A 25263-nucleotide genomic window follows, 5' to 3' on the forward strand; every position below is an offset into this window, starting at 1 on the left:
ATAAATAAATAAAATCTTAAAAAAAAATTCCTGGACACTGGCTGCTGGTTAGCCAGCCACTGAACTTGAGAATAGGCAATGAGGTTAAATATGCACATTACAACAGCTTTATTTCATACCATCAATAACCTGAAAGAAAATATAAGGGAAAAGGAGATCCCATTCGTAAGAGCAACTCAGAAGTACACAACAATAAGGAATAAATATAATGAGAAATGTACAGTATCTATTTCAAAAACCGTACTTCTAAATGGGAAAGTTTAATTGTACAAAGATGTAAATCCGTCCCCCAAATTAACATGTAAAATGAATTCAAATCTCATCTCAATTTTCTTTTTCTTGTTACAACTTGGCAAATTAATATACTAAACACACTGGATTACAAATACAGACCTAAAAACAAAGTGTAAAGGTAATAAATTATACAGCAGTGTATTCTGAAATATGGGGATGGGAAGAATCATGTAAGCATGACCCAAAATCCAAATGTCCTAAGTGAAAAGACCAAAATTCTGACCCTATAAAGGCTGAACAGTGAAAAGACACAGTACACAAAATTTGACAAAATTGGCAAAATGAAAGAGAAAGAAAACTGTACAAGGGACACATGAGTATCCACAAAACACAGATCTCCCATTTAAAGAAAGAAACAAAACCCAGCCCAACTAGAAGAGACAAGAACATAAACCGGCAATCCACAAACAGGGGAAAATGCAAGTTCAAACACTTGACAAAATGTCAGAAAAATTGTAGATTAAAAAGGAGATACTTTCCACTCATCAGATTGGCTAAAAAAATTTTTTTTAATTGATTTGTCCCAATATCAGGTATGATACAAGTGTGGGGGAATGGGCCCTTTCACGCACAGAGTGCGAAACAGATTCAGCTTCTGGAGATGAAGGCAAAGGACCTCTCTACATTACCATCAGTAGTAATGGGCGTATCAGTGTCACTCTTGGACTTCCAGAAATTTATCATCTGGAAACACACCAGCAAAATGCAATGACGTAAAAGGATGCTAGACCATTTTATGTCATATTGAAAATTGAAACCAACGTGAATGACAAGCGATAAGAGATTGATTGGATCAATCGTAAAATATCCAAATAAAGGAATATTTAATCATCAGACAGAAAATATAAGGGAGCTCCATACGTACTGGGAAGATGCCCACAGTGCATCGTCAGGGAAAGAAAGCAAGTTGTAGAGTGATTTGTAGTACAAGAAATTCATTTTTGTAACTGAAAAAAATGCTCTGGCCAGGGTCAGAAGCTTTCAACCAAGCGAGCTCAGCCAGCTTGAAGCTCTAGTTGTTCCCCATTGCTGAAGGCCTGAACTCGGGGCCCCGGGAAGGTTTAACACAACAGCGTGTAAATGACGAGGCCACGAATCACGCTCGTCTTATGCACACATGCCTATGTGCACGTGGCCTCGTAACACGTTCTCTAAGCTTTGAGCTCTCTTCAGTGTGTCCGATTGTTTAGGAAGTGTTTGAGAGGAAATGTTTAAGAGAATAGGATCACCTAAATGTTTATGTTTTACTAGAGTTTCAAGAAATGCAAGTTCTTAGGAAGACCCCGTTTTAAATTTGACGTGACGTCGGAGTGAATTCCATGCGTCGCATTTGTGATTCTAGATGTTTGAAACGTGCAAGGGGATTGGCCTAATTATGTAAGTGAAGATAAACGTGTAAGGGTTTAATCTGTTACGCCTATGACTTATGGGAACCTAAAATGAAGAGTAACTGAAAACAATCGTTTTTATGTCGAAATGACTAAATTTATAAATGAGGGTCATCGGTTCAGTTTAAGCTTAAGAAAAACTAGGTTTTAGATTTATAAACTTTCCTAAGTTTCATATTAATTAAGACGCAGTTTAGCGTGTTCCCTTCCACATATCCAACCTTGTTTAGTCATGAAAAGCCACCAGGAAGCTAGCCCTCGTCTCTGAAGAGTGACACTATCTGTAGGCAGGGCTACTTTCTATTTTAGATCCTTTTCTATCTTTCGGGGGGGAAAAGCCAAGAAACAAATGGTCAGAGTCACAGGCCTGGTGTGCACAGTCAGAGCAGCTTCCGGAACATGTCAGCAGTCGGAACTGGGAATCAACCCTTTACAAACTGAAGGAGATGCCCACGAACCACACTGGCAGATATGGGCAATGAAGATGAACACTGAAGAAAAAAAAAAAAATCCATGCAGTTTAAAAAAAAATAAAATAAAATAAAACAAAGGCTCCCTCCTAGCATAACTGGGGATCTTGTGGCCAGGGGGAGATGTTCAGGCTAACGAGATGCTATGCAATGCTTGCTGCTAGCCATCAGGATGAACGGGGGAAAGTACGGACGTAAAAATCATCTTTGTAAAGTCTACCTGGTACGAAGGCACCTTTGCCCATTGATTAAATCTGGAATTTCCTCCAAATGTTGGCACTCTGCCCCTGCGGTGCCCCAAAGCCCATGCCACTGACTCTTCCTGGCCTCGGCCTGAGCTGGAGAGCTGCTAACAGCCCTGGTTTCAATGGCTGTTCATGATATTCTATTTTTTAATTATTTTTAAAAAGAATTCACCAAAAAAAAAAAAAAAGAATCCATGCCTGTCACCATATCATCTTATTCCTTACGTAATCTATTTGTGCTTACCCTTCTCTCTCTCAGTCACACTTGGTAGAGGAGGCTTTTTGAAAAAAAAAAAAAAAAGTTCTTGGTTTTATTCATTGGTTCTACTATTTTGTTGTTATTGTTTCCTATTTTATTAATCCCTCATTTATCCGTATTGATTCCCTCCTTCCACCTAAAGTGATTTAATTTGCTGTTACTTTCCTAGCTTCTTGACTTAAATGATTTATTCATTTTCTTCAAACATTTATTTTCTATTAAGTGTATTTAAGATGTAGCATTATACCACAGGTTCTGATATAAAGAATTCTGTATCTTGTGCCTAAATGATCCTTGATTTTACTTTTCATTTCTTCTTTAAGAACAATTTTTATACATTTTTAAATTTCCAAACACCTAGAATTGGGAATGTATACCTTCCTTGTAATCCTGTATTCTATGATTTTACCTTGGGAATTTTTTTTTTTTTAGTTTTTTTTCTGGAGCCTAACATATGATTATTTAAAGGGACTTAGAAAACAGATTCTCAATTTGAGGAATGTAGACCTCTGTATCTTTTTATAATATAATCAAACTACTAATCATATTTTATACTAACTGCCTATGAGTCAATCTATTATTATCAACTCAATCTATTATTTATGAGAAGTATGTGAAATCTTCCACTCTGGATTTGTCCATTTTCCATGTATTTCTGACAACTTTTCCCTTATGTATTTAGATGCCATGTTATGTGGTGCATAATGGTTCATAACTATCACAATTTTCTGATAGAATGTATGACTATCTTTTTTATATAACTTTTAAAAGATTTACTTATTTTAGAGAGACAGAGCAAGCAGGGGGAGGGGCAGAGAGAGAGAATCCTCAAGCAGACGCCCAACTGAACACAGAGCCTGATGAGGGGCCCAATCCCAGGACCCTGAGATCATGACCTGAGCCAAAATCAAGAGTCAGCTGCTTTCACTGACTGAGCTACCCAGGTGCTCCCCTTTTCATAACTTTTTCCACTTAGTGGGGTTTTTTTTTTCCATCAAATTTAACTTTGACTTTACTATTAGTCCTCCACTTCCATATGATTAAGATTTGTCATGGAGCATCTCCATTCCTTTGTCATTTCTGCACCATGTTTTAGGGGGATCGGATACTATCTAATTAATCACTTCCAGAAAGTCCTTAAAATTTCTGGCCACACACTAGATATTTCCATGCTTTTCACTGCTGTAAGAAAACAAATAGATTTTATTTTTATCTTTCTTCTGTTGTTCACTGGGGTTTTAGGAAGAAAAGGAAGTAAACAGGAGGGATCTCTGTCCATCAACCGAAACTACAATTGCTGAAATGTGTTCTTCAATTTAACATCTAAACTGGGTCATTTTGTTAGTAAGAAAGTTACCCATGACATCCTTATATACCAAGGGATTTTTAAAAGTAATTTCAGGCATGCCAATGATGTTAAAATATTTGTGTTTTTCGATTTTCAGAAATTAAGTTTTTCCAAAAGCAAAACAACGGGAGCTTTTCCTCTCAAAGCATTAACATTTCTAGAAACGTCACAGTGCTCATCCAGAAAGGACAATCTGGCCAGGGCTGGGGTGTCCTGACGACAGGAACCCTCCCAGCCACAGCCTGGGACTGGACCTCCTCCCCCACATCTGATGACAGCTCTACAACCTGCTACACACGGTGTCCTAGGTTCTACAACTGAGGGTAGATGCTTTGTTTCTCTCTGCCCTCTCTCATCTGGGGAGTCTCATTCTTAAAACAAGGCTACGTTCAAAGGGCCCAAGACCAAGGGGAAGGCAACCGAGGACGCTGGGAATTGCTAGCGGTCCTAGTTCTCCCTCCGCCTCGGCCATTCTACACAGCTGACCGGGAAACAGGTGAAGGGACAGAGACTCCACAATCTCCCTTCCTTTGGAGGGCGTTACAATCATTTCTCTAACAAGCTCATCATATTTTCCTAAATGCTTTCATACACGTAAGTTTTTTTTGCATAATGATCCCAGTATCCATGTGAGGCAGGCAGGGCACACGTCATCAAACTTGTGTCACTGGTCGGAAAAGTTGAAAGAGCTTATCCAAGTTCACACTGCTGGTTCCAGTGACAGAACCCGGATAAACATTATCTGTCGCACAGCTTCTGCAACACATGGCAACAGAGCCAGAGTCTTCAACACAGTCAATCTTTATGCATTTGAAGGGTCTCATCCCAGAAATACATTTTGATTTTCCAGATACATCATCACAATTACATTGGTCTTTTTCTTGCAATAACTGTTTGCCAAGATTGACCATGTTTTGAACATTCTGACTTTTGTCCACTAGAGGGAACCAACTACCCATAGCCCAGCTCACACCGGTGGGTCTTCACATCCCAGGTTCCCACTAACAGCCTTTACATCATCAGTACCTCTCACATGAGGATGAAAATCAAATTTGTAATACAACTGACATGAGCATGCTCTCTTACCCTCTCCATGTCAAGAAATTCGTCATCTAGTTTCGTTCCTTCGACGCCACTTATTTTTTCACTAAACAGCTGCAGAAATAAACAGAAGTTAACTGCATTGTATAATCTGTGATCATAGTTTGGCTCAAATTATTACAAACAAAAACAAAAACAAAAAACTCATGTTCAGCTTGTTGCATTTTTTTTAAACTAAGTCCTCTAAAGAAAATTGTTGGAATAAGTAACCGAATCAAAGGATATGAGAATATGTATATTTCTCACTCACATGACAGATATTAATTATGCACCTACTGTATGTAAAGAACACAGCAAGTGCTCAAGTAGAAACACAGATAAATAAGATCCTTACGTAGGAACCTACAGTTCAGCAGAAGACATAATACACGCACACTCACCTGAACTACAAGGGAGGAAAAATCCGGACAAAACAGTGCTGGGTATGAATCATTGTAAACATACCAAGTAACAGGCATTTTGGTGATCACAGGATTCTGGGAGCCCAAAGTGCGGGAGAGAAGGGGGGACATCCACGACCTGTTTCCTACAAGGCTTGGCATTTGAGCTGCCCATTTAAGGATAAGGGACATTTCAACAGGCAGCACTGAACGAGTCTCGCAGCATAAGGCAGCGTGGAAAAACACCCCGAGATGGCAATGTGTAGGACGCGGTTTTACCACTATGCCCCTCTGGCATTTAGAACAGATAATTCCCTATTGCAGGAGGCTGTCCTGGGCATTGCAGACTAGTTAACATCATCCCTGGCCTCCACCCACTCAATCCAACAGCACACACAGACCCACGTGGGGACAACCAGAAACGTCTCTAGATGGCTCAGACTCACTCACTGGTAGAGGGCAAATGTGTTCGAGAAACAGCAGGAAATTTGGTTTGACTACAATGACTACTGATCGAGGGAGAATGGAAGAAAAGAGACGCTGGAAGTTAGAGAGGGCAGATCACACAAATTCTCAAATGCCAAGCTGAAAGGTATGACGGAGAAGTCCCTAAAGATTCTTTGTCCAACACAATGTATGTACTCAGAGAAACCTTTTAGCAAAGGGAGTCTGGCTCCAGTGTGGGCTGCATTAGAGAACAAGGAGGAGGGCTGGAAGTAAGGTAAATCGCTTTCTTTAGAAAAGCACACCAACGTAATCTGCTTATACCTTTAAAATATTTCTGTGAATTTAAGAATCAGTAGTACAGCGGGGGAGGGGTTTCTTGTCAATTAATGGTCAAAGGATTGCAGGTTCTTCAGTGTCAGTGTGACTTTCTGCTACTGTTCCCACTGGGATTGCAAATACAGCATTACTCTTTAATAGGAGGAATGAAGGTGCAGACAGCAGGTAACTTACACTGGAGGTGGGAGGAGGAATCATCTGGACAGAGTAGCTGGGGAAGAATGAACAATGGCTCTGATTTTTTATCTTCCCTGTAGCTATGTCTTTGCAGCTTCTCCTGGCCAGAGGTGGCGTCTATCTACCCGGCCCTGAATCTGGACTTGACCCTTGTTTTGAACCACAGACAGAAACGGAGGCCTCTGCGGATCTTGCGTGCTCTCAGTCATTCTCTTGAAACCCTGCGGCCACCACGTGAACAGGCCTGGGCTAATTAGCTGGGTGGTGACAGACAAGTGGCCCAAACACCCCCCTCAGGACAACCAGGCAATCCCTGGGATCAGAGCCCGTGGCTGGTCTGCAGCTGACGACAGGAACGGGAGAAAGCCCGAGGACCGGAGTTGAAGAGATGCTGGTTGTTTGACATGAAACACTGGAGGGCTTTGTTACGCAACAGAAGCTAGCTGATACACTACACAACAGCTATTCCTCAGGCTCAGTACAGAGGTCGCAGGCGAGTCTGCTAATGCCCTTCCACAGAAACAAGACAGAATCCCAGGGCCACACACCAAGAGGCATTTACGTGGGCGTCTCCATCAGTTAGGTCCCCCAAACACCTTTTTGTTCAGTAGTGAGACCATTTAAAATATTAGTTCTTAACTTTGGAGGTGATACGCTGGGACTCCAGTGAAAGTTACACAACCACACCCCAGGAGAAACACCCCTTTTCCTGCATGGTAGATGCCGAAGTGGCCACCGCGCCTTGCAGCTCCTCCCACTAAGAAGTGCCTCTATTTCTCTCCCCACTGACTAGCTTGTGTCAACAGAACAGAAAGTAACAGGCCTTACAGGTTCATTATAGCTACGAAGTGGCTGTGTCGATACTTTGGGCCCCACTCCGAGCTCCACTGCAACCATCACACAAAGAAGCCTGAGCTACCATGTTGGAGAACGAAGGCCACTCAGAGCAGAGAGAAGCCTTCCAAGCTGGGTCCTCGTGCTCCAAACCTCCCGCTGACTGGGCAGCTGACTGCCAGGAGAGGGGTAAGTTCAAGCCCAGCTGAGGTCAGCCAGACTTCAGCTCCCCAGGGAGCCCCGCCCGAATCAAAGACCCACAAAAGGGTGACTAGTTTTTGCTTCTGAGTCACTATGTTTTGAGGTGGTTTGTTCCACAGCAAAAGAATTGATACGGCTGCCTATAATTTCAGAGGTTCCCGTAACCCCTCTGCAGAAGCCCACGCGTAGACCCCTGTTTTAAAACACCCTTTTGAAAAGCTCCTTAGCACTGACAGGCAGACCCGAAACGTCCTTAATCTGAATCCGTTTTACTGGTTCAGGTTCTACCTGGTCTATATTCAGAAAGCAGAGTGTCTAATAGAAGGAGGAATGTTCCTGCTTTTAAGAACAAAAAATAGTGAGATGAATATTCCTTTGTTTGAAAAGAGATGATAATATGGGACGGTTTTCAACATGAGTCCCAGGTAAGCATCATGATCAATCTTCTGCTTTTTCTGAACCGCCCCAGTGGTGCTCAGCTGTTTTGAGAAAGTTAGGATAAATACGCATTTGGTCTCAGCTCCTTAGACCATCTATTGATATTTGATACTTAATCACTCAAAGAATATGGCTGAGCACCTCCTATGTACAAGGCACCATAATTAGTACATGCGAATAGAGACAAAAAAGGCAAGCATGGTCCCTAAGGGCTCCTGACCTCGTTAAAGAGTTACAGAAACTGCGGTTCTATTTCTTGTAAGTGTTGGAAGCTAAACAGAAATACTCGAGCTCCTTCTTCTAGTGAAGATAACTAGATAAATTCAACTCCAATACACCCCTCTGCTCTGAACACACAGCAATGATAGATTAAATGCCCCCCAAAAATGAACCGTAAAGACAAGCAATGCTTTAACAGCAAAATCAACTTTTGTTGTGGAGCAGAAAAGGAACAGAGAAACAGAACATGATGGACAGGGTTGGAGTCTCAGTTGTGCTGGTGTCTTGTCAGCCACAGGCTCTGGCAGTCTGGCTCTTGTGGGGTAAAATGGTCTCTACAAGTGCCCCGTGAGACAAGAGCCCAGAATCAGGCTCTGCTTAAAGCCATGGAAAAAACATCCATATGCAAACCACTGTCTGAGGTTGGCACCTTTGGCAATCCACGGGCTCACGGAGACCGCAGAGCAAAGAAGCAATCGGGTCATCCCCAGCTCTCTGGCTAGATCAAGGTACCACCAATATCACCAGAGACCAGAATCCACACTTCCACGGGAAGCCAGGCAGAAGACCTCACAACCACCAGAGAGAAGTGAGCAAAGATGGGATAAGAGTAACAAAAAGACACCCTCCCCAGAAAAAATTAAGCGCAGTGGGGCACCTGAGTGGCTCAGTGGGTTAAAGCCTCTGCCTTCAGCTCAGGTTATGATCCCAGGATCCTGGGATCGAGCCCCACATCAGGCTCTCTGCTCAGCAGGGAGCCTGTTTCCTCCTCTCTCTCTCTGCCTGCTTGTGATCTCTGTCTGTCAAAGAAAAAAATAAAATCTTTAAAAAAAAAATTAAGCACAGAAATCTAAATTCTAGGGCATGAGACTAAATCTAACACCAAGTAAGAAAGCCAACAAAATCATAGATCATGACATGAATTCACATCTGGTGAATATCATTTGATGAAACAATATGACAGAAGGCTTGTGTGTATGCTAATGATGTCATCAACATGATAAATGAAGAAATAATGTCTACTAAGGAAGAGAAAGCAATTACACGAAAGGGAACTTGCACAAATTGCTATTAAAAGTTAGAAATCTTGGAAATCAAAAACACATAGTCATGAAAACAAAAAATTCAATAAATGGGATAAAGTCCAGACTGGGCATAATCAGAGAGAGAACCGATAAACTACAAAATATTACTAAGGAATGTATGGAGAGAACAAAAAATTTCAAAGGAAAATATTTTATTTTTTATTTTTTTTTTAAGATTTTATTTATTTGACAGAGATCACAAGTAGGCAAAGAGGCAGGCAGAGAGAGAGGGGGGAAGCAAGCTCCCTGCCGAGCAGGGAGCCCGATGCAGGGCTCGATCCCAGGACCCTGAGATCATGACCTGAGCTGAAGGCAGAGGCTTTAACCCACTGAGCCACCCAGGCGCCCCAAAGATCTTTTTAAAAAAATATATATACATATATATGAAATATCAGTTTGGAGGATAAGATCTATTGGATACGGACTCCAGAAAAAAGGACAGAATATAAGAGACTCAGTATTTTAAGACTTAATAGCTCTGCTGTGTTTTTTTGTTGTTGTTGTTCTTGTGGGTTTTGTGGTGTTGTTGTTGTTGTTTACACAATTGAAAGAAGGTGTGAGTCCACAGTTTAGAAGTACACTCAAATGCTGAGCAAGGTACATATTAATTCACATGTCAAGATTTCAAGAATAAACAGTTCTAAAACTCCCACAGGGGAATAAAGCCACAATTAGATTCACACCAGATTTCTCTTTAGCAATACCAGACTCCAAGAGGCGATGGAAGATCGGTTTCAACGTGCTAAGAAATGTGAAAAAAATAGAATTTTGTGTCTCCCTCAACTGTTATTTAAAAAGAAAACAAAACAAAGACATATTCAGACAGACCATTCGTTTCTAATAAGAGTCATGTTAACGTACTTCATCAAGGAAATAAAAGTTGATCCATGACGGAAGGTATTAACGGCAAGAAACAATCGTGAGAACAGAAACTGATACACTATGGTGGCAAATACAACCGCAGACTAAAAACAAACAAGCAAAAACAAGTCTGTGAGTTCACAAAAGGGTAACGTTATAACCGTAAGCAATAATAAGATGGGAGGGGGAGGGGGCCCAGTGGATACTCTGAGCACAGTAAGGTTCCTTTATGTTCAGGAGGAAGTGGGAAATGGACATCACTTTAAACATTGTTAAAACAATAGGTGAGAATCTGTGTTACATAATTAATCGCAACTACTAAAAGCATAAAACAATAATATACATACAGTACTATTCGTGTTATAACATAGTTTGCACACCAGCGCATTGGTTGGAAAACCACTGTTTTCCAATCCAAACAAAACAAAACAAAACAAGAAAAAAAGTTTGGCAAGGTGGGGGCGGCGGGGCACAGAACAAAGGAGATTACAAAATGGAAACCACAACATAAGACAGTAATAAATCCAAATATGTCAGTAACTATTATCCATATAAATGATCAAATTCAACAGGTTAAAGGATAAATAAAGTGGATTTTTTTTTTACAGTTTTTATTTTTTTTAGTAATCTCTACACCCAACGTGGGGCTTGAACTCACGACCCCTAGATCAGGAGTCATGTGCTTACGGACTGAACCAGCCAGGTGCCCCCAGATTTTTAAAATCCAGATATATGCAGCTTCTATGAGACACACGTAAAATATAACTGAAAAGGAGTAGATAAGTTATACCTACTAGGAAAATGCTGATTAAAAAAAAGTTGGTAACAATAGTATCAGACAAAAAAAAAAAACTTTAAGGCAAAGCACTAGTAACTACAGAGAACCGATCTAATAATAGAAATCCACCAAAATTCTGTTACAATAATGATCCACCTAATTGCACAGCTTCAAAAAACTAGTAATAAAGCAAAAACAAAAAGAAGTGAAGTCCACATCATAGCAGATTTCAAAACAAATGTATCAGAACACTGACGGCCCAAATGTGAAAAACAAACAAAAACTTGGAAGGAATATAGGTGATCTGGAAGACCAACCTTGATCAAATAAGAACACATATACCAACCCCTCCAGCCAATAAAGAGAGAAATGTATATTCTCTGCAAATAAAAACAGAACATTAGAAAAACTGACCACTTACTAGGTCACAAAATCAACCAACACCATATAGAACATTTTTTTTTTAATTTTACCATCATGCCATTCAATTAGAAATCAGTAATAAAAATAAATAGGTTGGTATAAAATTTTTGAATTTGGTCCTAATTAACAAAGAATGATAAAAGAAGCCCTAACAGAAATTACAAAAATTTTTAAAGTGAGGGGCTCCTGGGTGGCTCAGTGCGTTAAAGCCTCTGCCTTATGCTCAGGTCATGATCTCAGGGTCCTGGGATTGAGCCCCACATCGGGCTCTCTGCTCGCCGGGGAGCCTGCTTCCCCCCTCTCTGCCTGTCTCTCTGCCTACTTGTGCTCTCTCTCTCTGTCAAATAAATAAATAAACAAATAAATAAATAAAATCTTCTAAAAAAATAAAAAAAAATTAAAAAAAAATTTTTAAAGTGAACAATGAAAATAGTATACAATGAAAATAGTATCCATCAAAACCCGTGTGGGATGCGGCAAGAACGATATGTAGAAATCCATGAATTACCTTAAATTCACCCACATGAAAAGTCACTTCGACTTAATGTTTCAAACATTAGTGACACAATGTCACTCCATCTAATTCCCCTAGTATCTGGAAGTCTGCTGACTGCATCCATATGCCAGAGATACCGAGATCACGCCACACGCTCGCGGGCCCACTGAGAAGAAGCCGACGGCCAGGGCACGGTAAGTACTCACCCAAAACACAGATGCAGAATTTGCTATTAGAGCTCAGATGGAAGGAAGCAAATCCTACAGATGAGGAGGGGCCAAGAATGTTCTAGAACAGGGCCTAGAAGGCTACATGGAGAGCACCCAGGAGACCAGGAAAGAAGTGGCATTTCTGCCAGACAGAGCAGTGTCAGCTAAGACCTAAGTTAGGAGAGGAGGGCATTCAGGAGAGCGCAGTGATCCAAACGGGTAACTGATAGAAAAATGAACCCCCAAGCACGGGGCCAGGGGCCAGATCCTGAGGCTGAACCTAATCCTTCGAGCAGTGGAGATGTTCAAGCAGGTGAGTGGTATGATCAGCTCTGACCTTCAGCCAGGAAGATCACCCCAGTGACCCCAGCACAACACACGGGAAGGCACCTAAGGGCGGGCAGGGAACACCCACTAGGAAATCCTAAGGGACATACACATGAAGGGGTAGACCGGGGAAGAGTGTCAAAATTTCCCTCTGAAACTCTGCCGGCTACCTTCTTCGATGTCCTGTGCCAGCTGCCCTCGCCTGGTCATCCGCCCCATCACAAACAGCAGCCTCCGACCTGGGCTCGCCAGACGGGAGATGCAAATGGGAAACACACGCCTGGGGCCAATCCGCGTGGTTCCCGCAGTCCACGCCCCCACCCCGCCCTGCGGAAAAGACCACGCAGCAAACGAGGCATCTGCCCTGATCCTATGGTCAGAGACAGAAGCCTACTTGCCATCCTCCAATTTCGCCAGGAACAGGAAAACAAAAGGAGCATTTTCAAAGACCACAGGGAGCCCTGATGCAAAAGAAGTTTATCTGGGAAACAAAGGTTTTGCCTTCGCTTTTCAGCCAGACCTGTGGGGCAGGGGGAGGGGGAGGCTGAGTGGGAAATGTTAACACAGCCTTGGCCTTCTTGGGCAAATAATCTGTTTTCAAAGAAACCTTGGCTTCTCCACCTTCTTCCCTTTAATGAAGCAAGAAATTAAACAGCCAGAGAGCCCGAACCTGGAGAAAATGTAAAAAAGCAAAATTTATACCTCAGGGTACATTAGGAAGGGTTCCAGAATAGCATCCTCTAACCGGTGCACCAGGAAGCGCGGACTGCCCAAATGAACAGCGCCTGGGCCAGACGAACTGGAAACACTGGGATTAACCAAATGGGGAGATTTCTTTACCAAAACATTTTTCAGAGACTTCAACGTGGAAATGGCATTGTGGATTTCCAAGGGGCTGCCTATGAGAGGTAGAATTTCCCACCCTTACCTGGCCATGGGAGATGTCTCATACAAGGAAAAAAATCTTAGATTTCTGAGAAGTCTCCTTGGAGAAGTCCTGCACCAAAATGTCACCCCCACTGGCTCCCTGAGTTCTCTCCTCGCCCCCCCCCCCAACCAATTAGCAGTACTACTCTGCTTTTGTCAGCCCTGGAAAATAGGGCAATGTGCAATTATAAATACAAACAAGTAAGGTTATTTGTAAGTCGTTAACATCAGGGGAAGACGAGGAAAGGGTAGAAGTGAGCTCTCTGTACTAGTTTTGCGACTTTTCTGAGTCTCAAGTTATTTCAAAATTTAAGTTAAAAAAAAAAAAAATCTCTGAAGGTTTCTGAAAGCAACCAAGGCAGTCAGGATCTGAGAAGCCAAAATCATGAAGACGACGACGACGCACCGAGAAGAGCCATCCGTTTACAGCTGCTTTTGCTCTTTGGAAAAAAATGTCTGCCTGACAACACAGGACGTAAGGGCTGAGCAGAAAGCATCAGCGAGAACTTGCAGAAGTCTCCTTGGACTGGGGAGGGGAAACCCGGAGTGCACTGTAACCAAGGAAACCGACACAGAAGAGGCCAAAATCCCAGGAACATAAAGCAGTGACTATAACAAGTTACGTGCCATTTCCTCTCGAGGCTTCTGATGATTCCTCAGCTGCATACATGCGAGGCGAGATGCTAAGACACCAGTGTGAAGAGGTTGCTAGAAGGCTGAACATCGACGTGGAGAGTTCTGCAGTATCACAGTCGCCAAGAGACAAAACGAGTACAGGACTCCCTTTGCCCTCACTGTTTGTCGGAATAAAACTAAATCTTCCCTGGAGGAACATAACATCACCCAGATGTCAGTAAAATAATAATAATAATTTTTTTAAAAGATTTTATTTATTTATTTGACAGATAGAGATCACAAGTAGTCAGAGAGGCAGGCAGAGAGAGAGGAGGAAGCAGGCTCCCCGCTAGCAGAGAGACTGATGCGGGGCTCGATCCCAGAACTCTGGGATCATGACCTGAGACGAAGGCAGAGGCTTTAACCCACTGAGCCACCCAGGTGCCCCAATAATAATAATATTTTAAAAAGCATGTGGTATACCAGGAGACTGAACAACAACAAAAAATTGAAACTAAATTTTATTTTATTTATTTACTTTTTTAAAAGTAAGCTCTATGCCCAGTGTGGGATTTGAACTCAACTCTAAGATTAAGAGTCACATGCTTTAGCGACTGAGCCAGCCAGGTGCCCCCAAACTAAATTTTAAAAAACATAATCTAATATGTAAGCCCAAACTGACATTAGAAATTATCTTCAAAATTGGGTGCCTGGGTGGCTTAGTCAATTAAGCATCTGCCTTGGCTCAGGTCATGGTCTCAGGGTCCCGGGTTGGAACCCCACACTGGGCTCCCTGCTCCGCGGGGAAACTGCTTCTCTCTCTCTCTCTAGCCCTCCCCTCCATTCATGCTCACTCGCTCTCAAATAAATAAATAAAATCTTTTTTTAAAGAGGAAATTATCTTCAAGATAATTATGATTACCTATGTTCCAAAAAATAGAAGACAAAGTTAAATTCTACCAGAAAACATTAGAAGAGAACAAATGGAAATGGGTAGATGAAAAACGCAGTAACGGAAATTCAGAATTCAACAGCTGGATTTAACAACAATCAGACACTGAAAAGAGAGAATATGGACAGTGGAAGATAAAGCACTGGAAAGTAGGTTGAAACATAAATGGGAAGAAGACTAAAAATACACACAAAAAAAGATATTACAAACATAAAAGATGCAGTAGAAACACCTATCATAAGTGTATTTTACAGTTCCAGAATGAGGGGACAGAGAAATTGAAAAGAAGCAGTACTTGAAGAGACGATGGACAAGAACTGCTCAATATAGTCAAAAGATATCAAACGACAAATTAAAGCTCTTCTGTGACTCTCAAGCAGGATAAATATGAAGAAACACATACTTGGAACAAGTCTTTTGTTGAAGACTGAAGATGGAAAAACTTAAAGAAAAAAATATACCAAAAAGGCAACAAAAAGATTGTGAGCTGACAATGCTGCAGAAATCACAGCACAGAGGCACCTGGGTGGCTCAGGGGGTTGAGCCTCTGCCTTCGGCTCAGGTCATGATCTCAGGGTCCTGGGATCGAGCCCCGCATCGGGCTCTCTGCTCAGCGGGGAGCCTGCTCCCCCCACCCTGCCTACTTGTGATCTCTGTCAAATAAATAAATAAAATCTAAAAAAAAAAAAAAAAAAGGAATCACAGCATAGCTACAAGACAATGAAATCACAACTTTTAATGCTGATAGAAATTATCTGCCAACCTAAAATTCCATTCTCAGTGAATACACCCTTCATAAAGGAAGGCAAAATTTTAAAAATATTCAGAGGAAAGAATTGGGAGAATTTTTCATTGACAGACACACACACCAAAAGAAGCACTGAAGGGAGTTCTTGAAATAAAAGAAAAACATCCCTGATGGAAATAAGGAAATACAGCAGGAAATGAAGAGAACCAAAAAGAGAAATCTAAATGAATACTGACAGCTTAAAACAGTATCTTGTGAGGTTTTAAATATATGAGAAATTTTGAAACATGAACATAATGGCAGAAAAGTCACCACTAAAGAGGTAGCGATAAATTGTTAATGGGTCTTTTATTACTTGGAAGTTTTAAAGTACTAATTTAAGAAAGACTCCACCACATAAAAATGCAGGTTGTAATCTCTAGGGTTGCTCTTTAAATAATCATAAATATATAACAAGCAAGATGCTAGAGAAGAAAATGGAATAATAAAAATGATTCATTCAAAAGACAGTAAAAGAAGGAGAAGAAACAAGAATACGACAAATAAAAAATAACATAGCAGATTTAAATGCAAAAACATCTGTAATTACTTTAAGTGTGCATGAACTAGGGTGCCTGGGTGACTCATTCGGTGAAGCATCTGCCTTTGGCTCAGAACATGATCCTAGGGTTCCAGGATCAAGTCCCACGGTGGGATCCCTGTTCTTCAGGGAGTCTGCCTCTCCCTCTGCCCCTCCTCCCACTTGTTCTCGCAAATAAATAAATAAATAAATAAATAATCTTAAATAAATAATTACATACATACATACATAGACGTGGACTAAATATTTCAACCAAAGAATCAAAAGTATCAGCCAAGATTATAAAATATTAAACTATATTATTTTCTGCCTATAAGAGATGCACATTAAATATGATAGGATATGAAAATAAACAGAAAAAAGACATTGGACAAACTAACTTCTACAACAAAAACTCTTGAGAAGCTAATACTAAGATATAAAATATACTTTCAGAACAAAAACATTATTGGTAGAAAAAGGACATAAAGAATGACAAAAGTTCAATTCAAAATTAATAAAAATCCCAAATCTGTATGCACTTCATAGCACAGCCTCAAAATGTATAAAGGAAAAATCTTATAAAACTAGAAATAAATGACTCCAAATATTTCAATTTTTCAATACAGCTCTCTCAGTAGCAAATAAAACAGACCAAATAAATAAATCAATCAATCAGTACAGTGACTTGACTTAAACAATCTAATTTACACATGGAGAACACTATGGCAAACAGGACAGAATAACAATGGTTTTCAAGTAGACATGGCCCATTTACTAAAACAGACCATGCCCTGAATCATGAAGCATGTCTCCAACAATTTCATTCAGAGCATGTTCTCTGACCACAGTGAGATTAATACAGAAATCAATAACTGAAAAATTTTCCAAATTATTCAAAAATTAAACTATATATCTAAATAACCTGAATCAAATATGCAATTGCCAGAGAGATTAAGAAATACCTACAAGTGAGCAATACCAAATAAAGAAATACATCTGAACTTGTGGGATGTAGCTAAAACTGTTTCTTAAAGGGAATTTTAGAGCTCGAAATCACCAGTTCTCAAACTCTTACCTTTCAGGACTGCTTTACTCTTCAGAATAATTTAGGACCCGTACCTCACACCATACATCAAAAACAATTCCTGGGGCACCTGGGTGACTCAGTCAGTTAAGCATCTGACTCTTGATCTCAACTCAGGTCTTAATCTCAGGGTTGTGAATTCAGGCCCCACATTGGGCTCATGTGGAACCCACTTAAAAAAATAAATAAATAAAAATTCCTCATTGATCTTCAAATAAACACGAAAGGTAAAAGTTCAAAGATTCTATAAGATAACATTATCTTGAGAGAGGAAATAACTCAACCAATTCCCCAACATTAAGAAAAAGACTGATATCTTGGGCCTCATTAAAAATAAGACTAAGAGAGTGAAAAATCAAGTTCTATATAGAGTAGAAAAAGATATCTTCTATATACTCACCTGAGTGTATTGAAATTCAAGTATCATTTCACACTGAAATTCAAATATCACTCAGATATTAAGAAGAATCCCTACAAGCCATTAAGAGGAGGGCAGCATACTAAGTATATTTTAGCACCGGCAAAAACCATATAGAGGCAACTTCACAAACGGAGATATCCAAATGGGCAAAAAACATACAAAATATTTTCATTTCATTATCATCATGGAAACACACATTAAACCACAATTAGATGATATCTCGTCACTATCACAGAGGCTAATATTATTTTATAACAACAATAATGCAAGTTTCTCCAAGGGTTAATGGAGCAACGGAAACACTCATACACTTTTGGCAGCTTTTACATTGGTACCATGACTTGGGAAAACAGTCTGGCAGAATCCACAATAACTGAATATATAAAAAGCTATACTCTATGACTCATTCATTCCACCCCTAGGTAAAGACCCAGAAGAAATTCCATGTATGTAACCAAAATCCATATACAAGCAACATTACTCATATTAACCAAAAACTAGTGAAAACCTAGATGTCGATTAATAATAGAGTAAATAAATAGATTGCAGTTATTTCTATAATGTAATTCTGTATCACAATTAAAAAGGAAGAAGTGCTCCTGTCCCATGCAGGAAATCTACATGGGCAGATTTCAGATGTAACACTGAAGAAGTTCATCATGCTGTACGATTCTGATTACATAAAGTTCAAAAATAAAAAGGAGATCTGGCTACAGGAATCTAGAACTGGCTACGGGAATGTGTTCTAGATCTGGCTACAGGATCTAGAACACAGCAATGTGTTCACTTTGTTATAACAGATGTTATAATATTAAGACCCATCACTACTGAACTATGTTTTAATTCAGTCAAAAGTGTTTAACCACCCCTCCCATAAACTCTACATTCAATGTTTTTAGCATGGGCACACATCATATTTATTGTGATTTATTTGTCCCTAAGGAAGTTTAACAAACAGTGCTGGTCTGTTTCTTCCTCTTCCATCTGAATAGCAGAAGTAACGTTCATGTCTGACTATCCACTTCTGGCGGTCTCTGTGCAGTAGAGTCATGACTAAACCATACAGAATTCATAAGACAAAAAGCCCCAGGGGGTGATTACATGATGACTCTGTCCTCTGCACCCTAAATGCTACTTCAAGTTTAATTATTATAGCAGCAGAATAAAGAAATCAATTAATTTCACCAAGAGGTAGTCAGGAAATATACATAGAAAGGATCACAGACATCGAATCAAGATGGTGGACGGAATACACACATCTTCCCCTCCACTGTACCAAACCCTTTTAAATAAACTTGTAAACACAACGTATATATAGAGAGAAGCATATGACAGACACAAAACAGGACCGAGAAGCAAAAAAGGTGACAGCAGCAGATCATAAATGGTGAGAAATTCCTAGAAGACAGAAAGCAGATGGGATCAGAGAGCTAAGCCAACAGCAGGTCAATCCGTACATGATAGGAAACTGCTCCCAAGTTGGAAGTTCATGCATTAGTCTTCGCTTATCCACAGGGGTACATTCCAAGACCCCCAGTGGATGCCTGAAACCGCGGACAGTACCAAACCTCATATAGACTGTTTTTTCCTATACATATATTCCCATGATAAAATGTAACATAAACTAGGCACAGTAAGATCAATAATAATAGAATAGAATAATTATAATACGCTGTCATGAAAGTTATGTGATTGTGGTTTTTCTGTCTCAAAATACCTTACTGTTCTATACTCACTCTTCTTGTGATGACGTGAGATGACACAGTGCCAACATAAGGAGATGACGTGAGGTGAAGGATGTAGGCACAGTGACGTAACATTGAAGCTATTACGGACCTTCTGACAGAAGGACAGACCTTACGACAGAAGGAGGACCGTCTGCTCCAGGACCACGGCTGACCGCAGATGACTGAACTGACGGGCAGCTAAAATCATGGAGAGCAAACCACGGGTAACCGAAACCCAGAAAGCGAAAGTGCAGATGGCGGGGCGGGGGTGGGGGGGGACGCCTACTGTACAGAGAAATTCCAAGTCTAAACAGAGTAAACATAAAAAGAACGGAGCGAGCCCTAGGAAATCATCAGGAGATCTGCTAAAAGAACTGTACAGAAAGCAGTAAGGATCAATGGGGCCCCACCGGCCCCATCCCTGCACCATCTTGGTTCGAATCCCTGTCCTACTGATAACTAGAGCAGTAACTCCAGGCAAATTAGTGAAGCTCTCTGCCTCCACTTCCTCATCTGCAAAGTATGGATCAAACGGCAACAGTAACTGCCTCATCAGGGTTAATGTATGGGAAACATTTAGAACAGCATCTGACACTGTTAAGTCAGTGTCTCATTAAACAGTAGCCATTAATATTACCACTGAAAAATAGGAAGCTAGCGTGTTTGTCCTGTACCTACAATCTAGAGAGGGGACTGCTCTAATCGGTGGGCCCCAAAGTGGGTATGAGGACCTGAGAGATGCTAGTAAAAGTCCCCCATTTCCAAAGTAAAACCCTTCTTTCCAGCCTTCCTGTCTGGTGTCTTGTGGCCTCAGCCTAGGATAAAGCCCACTGGGCACCACACCCACCCAACACTCAGTCCTTCCAGTAATAAAAGAAGACTGTTAGACAAACAGACAAAACCTAAGCCAACTACCTAAGTGTTTGACCTTGTCCTTCATTCTTATCAACTGATGGCCAGGAATCAGAAATTAAAGGAAAACTGCGAACACGAGGGACTATGTCAAAGAGGAAACTTTAAAATGACCCAAAGGAGGGGAAACTGGGTGGCTCAGTCAGTTGGGTGGCTGCTCCTTGCTCAGCGGACAGCCTTCTTCCTCTCCCTCTACCTGCCACTTTGCCTACTTGTGCTCCCCTACCTCTCTCTATCAAATAAATAAATAAATAAAAATCTTTTCTAAATAAATAAATAAATAAAATGACCCAAAGGAAACAGAGGTGATGAAGGTGTACAGAGGAACTTCTAAAACTTCTCATTAACTCCCACAGATACGTTTGAGAAGATACTGTATGCATAAAACAAGAAAAGGCTCCAATGAAAAAGGAGCAAAAACAAAAAAACAAAAAACTCAATAAAAAAAGGGTGAACACAGAATAGACAAAGCTGAATGTGAACTGCTTTGAATATGAAGCCAAAGTCAAGGAAATGTGTCCCAGAATCCGCACCAAAACCCAACAGGATATGGGAAGTAGAAAGAAGTTTGGCCCAACCCCATTTTGGCTAAGTATGCCCAGGATCACCTACCTTCTGAGCACCCCACCCACTCTATCAGGAAAGCCTGTGTCCTCAGGCCAGGCACGACTTCAGACTTCCTACAGGGGCTGATTCTGAACTGTGAACCCACCAGGGGGAAAGGGGTTCCAACTGGAGTAAATGTTCCCCGTATATGCAGAGGCTGACTCCTCTCAGCAACATGCCTAGAAATTAGAGGCTATCGCTGAGGCTGACTCCGCTCAGCCTAGGCATGGAGCTAAGAGGACTCAGCCTCAGTGAAAGCCTCTAATTTTTTAGTCTAGTAGAATCTGTTCTACTTACTTTCTGCATACCCCAGTTTTTCTCAGAAGCGGTAGCTATGATTTGGCCAAGGAAACAGTTTGCACTCTACTGGGCAGAACTTCCTCCAAGTTGGTGACATAGGGGTAGAGGACTTCTCTAGTTTCTTTTAGTTTTGTATTTCTTTGGCCATTTTCAATTACGGTTGTTGGATGAGACTGACATTTTTTCCCCATAAATTTCATTATGTTTCTTTAAAAGTATGTCCACATGTATGCCCAATGCAATGATCATCAGTTGTAGGACTCCATGAGTCTGACCTTTTCAAAAGTTTGATTCTAGCCTGTATTCGTGGTGACTGATCTCTTTCAGAGCAAAATGTGGTCCTTTAGAATATTTGTTGTGGAAGACCCCGGATGGTTAAGGCAGAGTCTTTGGGGAATGTAATTGATTACCAAGGTCACTCTCTTTCTGGGACCCCGTGCATGGGGTCCAGACCACAGACAGACCCACACAGAACCCAGGATTCCCCTGGGACTAGGGGAGGAAGCTACTCTTCTCCTTTCTTCCTTTGTTTTGATTTGTTTTGTTATGGTCCCTTTTCACTGACCTAAGTAGGCAAAGACCTCATAAGGACAGTGTCAAACAGCCCTTGAAGGGAATTATAAAATCAAATTAAAGAATACATTTTGAACCACATGAAACAGTCTGGCTGGAAAAACATACTTCATCCTCCTCAAGCCATCCTGTGCTCCGAGGAAAATTTCATCACCTTCAAAAGGAGGGAGGAAGTTGATGCTGAGAATCCTTTATTCCTAAGGCTCACCAATAACTACCAGTCTAAAGAGAGTTCTAGCACAAATGGTAGATCTGTGTTGTTGTTGTTGTTTTAATGAGTAAGCAGGAACCCAAAGCTTTAAATTTTAAAATTGTAAAACCAAGTCTTGACCAATGATAGTTCCTGTTTTTCATGTAGATGGTATTTTATAAAATTGAAAAAATGAGAAATACAAAATGTAAAACATGATCAAGTCTCATTAAAATCTGACTTATAAGAATTAAGAAGCAAAGATCCCCCTACTTCCTGATACATTCACTCAACAGTCTGGGACAATTCTTCCCACCTTTTTCCTAAATTTAGACACCCACACGTGTGTGTGCGTACACACACACACACGCACATGTGCGCACACACACACAGGCAATGGGCATGTTTCTGTTTATAAAAGTAACAAGCTACACACGTTTCTCTGCATCCACTCCAAAGTAGAGATCTTTGCATTCAGCCATTCATTCAACAGATAAAAAAGTGGACTGTCCCCTAGGTACCAAGCTACATATAACATTTGGTTGTCAGTCTACTCCCTCCTCAATACTTGGGAGGCAGAAAGTTACAGTATTTTCTGGCATTTACTGTTGCCGAGAAAAGTCTGAGGGAAGGATCTTTTCTGACATTCATTTTTAGTACTCTTCATCTTCGGGGAAAACATTAATTGCTCCTTTATAAAGTCAAGTGGCTTTCTCCTGTTGGTTTTTCTTGGTCTTCACGGAGCCCCCGAGTTGCAATACTGGATCAACTAGTTTATGAATTCTGAAGAACCTATGGACAGAAGCAGAGATCCAGAGTCCGGCGCCCTACACCGACACGAGGGAGAGGGAGAACAGAAGAGATACACTGTCCTGGGAAGTAAGGCAGCCCCAAACTCAGGGCAGATCAAGGGCCAGCAAACCCTGGGGCCCAAAGTGGGGCCTGTGGTATTACAGGGACCCTCCCCCAAGAGGATCTTCAAAAAGAGGGTTAGTGCCACCAACAGTAAAAAAAAGAAAAAAAAAAAGTGCATTCATTGCAGGGGACAAGCCAATACCAACCAGAGAGGCCCAGGAGCAAATGAGGCCCCAGTGAGGGCGTCAGCTCTGAGCACCTGTCAGGGACCAACAAGAGCCATCTGCATCGTCAAAGAAGCCACCAGGAACTCCCCTGCCCCACTGTCCCCTCCTCCCACCACAGACTCCAAATCCTGAGAGCCAGCGGCTCTGGGAAGGAGCCTCAGGGAGGACAATCGGAGCACACACCCTCCCAGATGGCCATGGGCTGCCCCCCACATCCCCCCCCCCCGCCCCCGTCTCCGTGCTCACTGGGCGTCGGCCAGGCCGTGGAGACCACTGGCAGAATCAAGGTCGACGGGACTCACGCCTTCCACATCCTCACACGGAACCTCGCACAATTTCCCACGTTCCCCTCTGGTTCCCTTCCCCTTACTTCTTGGAACAGCTTCTTCAAGAGCCTCCACACAGACCAGCCGCGTCTCCCCACTGCCCGTTCACGTCTCACCCCCCTAGGGTCAGCGCCACCCTGCCAGCTGCCCACTCGGGACAACCCCCCCCACCTCGCTAGTGGTACCCGGGTGTCGCTCAAGGTGGCCACACGCCCAGACCAGGCAAAGGCTAACTAGGCCACCAGTGCCAGTCCCGGCCTCTGCTCCCACGACCACAACTGACTGGGTGACCCGTGAGAGCCAACGAGACCGAGCAGAAGCCCCCGGGGTGGGGGTTTCTGGGAAACGGCGGCATAAAGGTGATACACAATTATATGTCACTGGATAGAAAGGTGATGCTCTCTCTTCCTTCCTCCTACCTGGAATGTGACCCGTGACGTCTGCGGCTGCAGAAACCAGCAGAGACCAGGGAAACCGCAGAGACTTTCCCAAGCTGCCGAACACCCCCAGCAGCCCCCACCCCTGGGCTCCGCGCTTGATGAATGAGAGAAATCCAGACCTGGACGTGCCACAGTGACTTGGAGCCACACTCATTCCTAACTGACACAATGTATAGTCTGGCTCCAATTAAACTGTGCTCCCCGGGGACCTTTTAATTTCTAAACCCCCCAAAATAAAATCAATCTCAGCTCTGAGCTCACATGGCCTCTTTCAGCATTCTGACGCTACTGACCATTCCCCACTCAAAAGTAGCCCTCTTTGGGGCGCCGGGTGGCTCAGTCGGTTAAGCATCTGACTCCTGATTTCAACCCCGGTCATGATCTCAGGGTGGTGGGATCCGGCCCCCACGTCGGGCTCTGCACTCAGTGCGGAGTCTGCTTGTCCTCCCTCTGCTCGTCTCTCTCTCTCTCTCTCTCTCTCTCTCTCAAATAAATAAATAAAATCTTAAAAAAGAAAAGACAAGTATCCCTGCCCTTGGCCTCCGTGGCCTCGGCATTTTCCCCTTACTCCCCAGACATTCCTTCATGACCTTTGTGACTTCATTGTGTTCCAGCACGGTCACCGTCTTGACCCTCTCTCTCTCTGGCCCTGCGTGATCTGCCCCAGTGATTTAATCAATCCCCATGGATGTATCCATCAGCCTACACATGCTACTGACTTGGGAATCTGTCCCCTCCAGCCCAAACCGCTCTCCTAAACGTCAATTATTTTCACACCCCAGTTGCCTGCTAGACTCTGTCTCCGGGTACTCCAAGGACACCCCAACCACACAATTTAAAAATGAATGAACTCATCACTCCATTCGTCACATCTCCTTCTTGGCCTTTTTTCCCTTCTCCATTGATGGAGGAAGCACCATGCACCTAGCCGAGAAAGTCTGGAACCTAGAAGTTGTTGTAGACCTTATAGAAATCCTAAGGGACTCCCAGAAACCCAGAAACAGGAGCGTGTATGTGTGTGTGTGCACGCACACTCCTGTGTCTCATGTAAAAAAGTGAACAACTGCGGAGATGCTACCGGTCTGTCTTCCCTCTCAGTCGTCCCTCGCATATCCTCCCCCAGCCCCACCACGTAACCAGCCACCTGCTCCTGTCCCTCCTACATCCCAAACAACTCTCAAGTGCGTTTCTGTCCCTCCAGCCCCACGAACGCACCCTCAGTCAGGCCACCACCATCTCACCCACAAACTGCTCTGACAGCCCCCTGAATGGGCTCTGATTCCTCCTGTGAGATATTCAAAACACCAGCCAGAAAGTGTCACCCCCCAGACTGTTGCCTTTAGCAGAAAGCCCATCCTCCCACACCCAGAGCGCCGTGCCCACCACGACCTGGCTGCCGTCTAGCTCTCTCCGGCCTCATTCACTGCCAAACCCGTGCGCACCCCCCACACTCCTCCACTCCCGAATCTGAGTCACACGGAA

The 25263-nt window shown here is 42.3% G+C and overlaps 1 protein-coding gene across 2 annotated transcripts in view; it reads right to left on the reverse strand.

The window, feature by feature from the left end:
• SH3GL3 (SH3 domain containing GRB2 like 3, endophilin A3) overlaps positions 1-25263 on the reverse strand; it is a gene marked incomplete at its 5' end in the record, with an annotated part of 131314 nt that overhangs the window by 45577 nt on the left and 60474 nt on the right. For both annotated transcript variants that reach the window (XM_080807958.1, XM_080807957.1), the window contains one exon: positions 5091-5159. Coding sequence is in view for 1 of the 2 variants with exons in the window: in XM_080807957.1 (XP_080664083.1) it covers positions 5091-5159 (69 nt within the window). The remainder of the gene's footprint in view (positions 1-5090; positions 5160-25263) is intronic.

This window comes from Martes martes (assembly GCF_963455335.1).
Source record: "Martes martes genome assembly, chromosome: 7".
Classification (NCBI taxonomy): Eukaryota; Metazoa; Chordata; class Mammalia; order Carnivora; family Mustelidae; genus Martes; species Martes martes.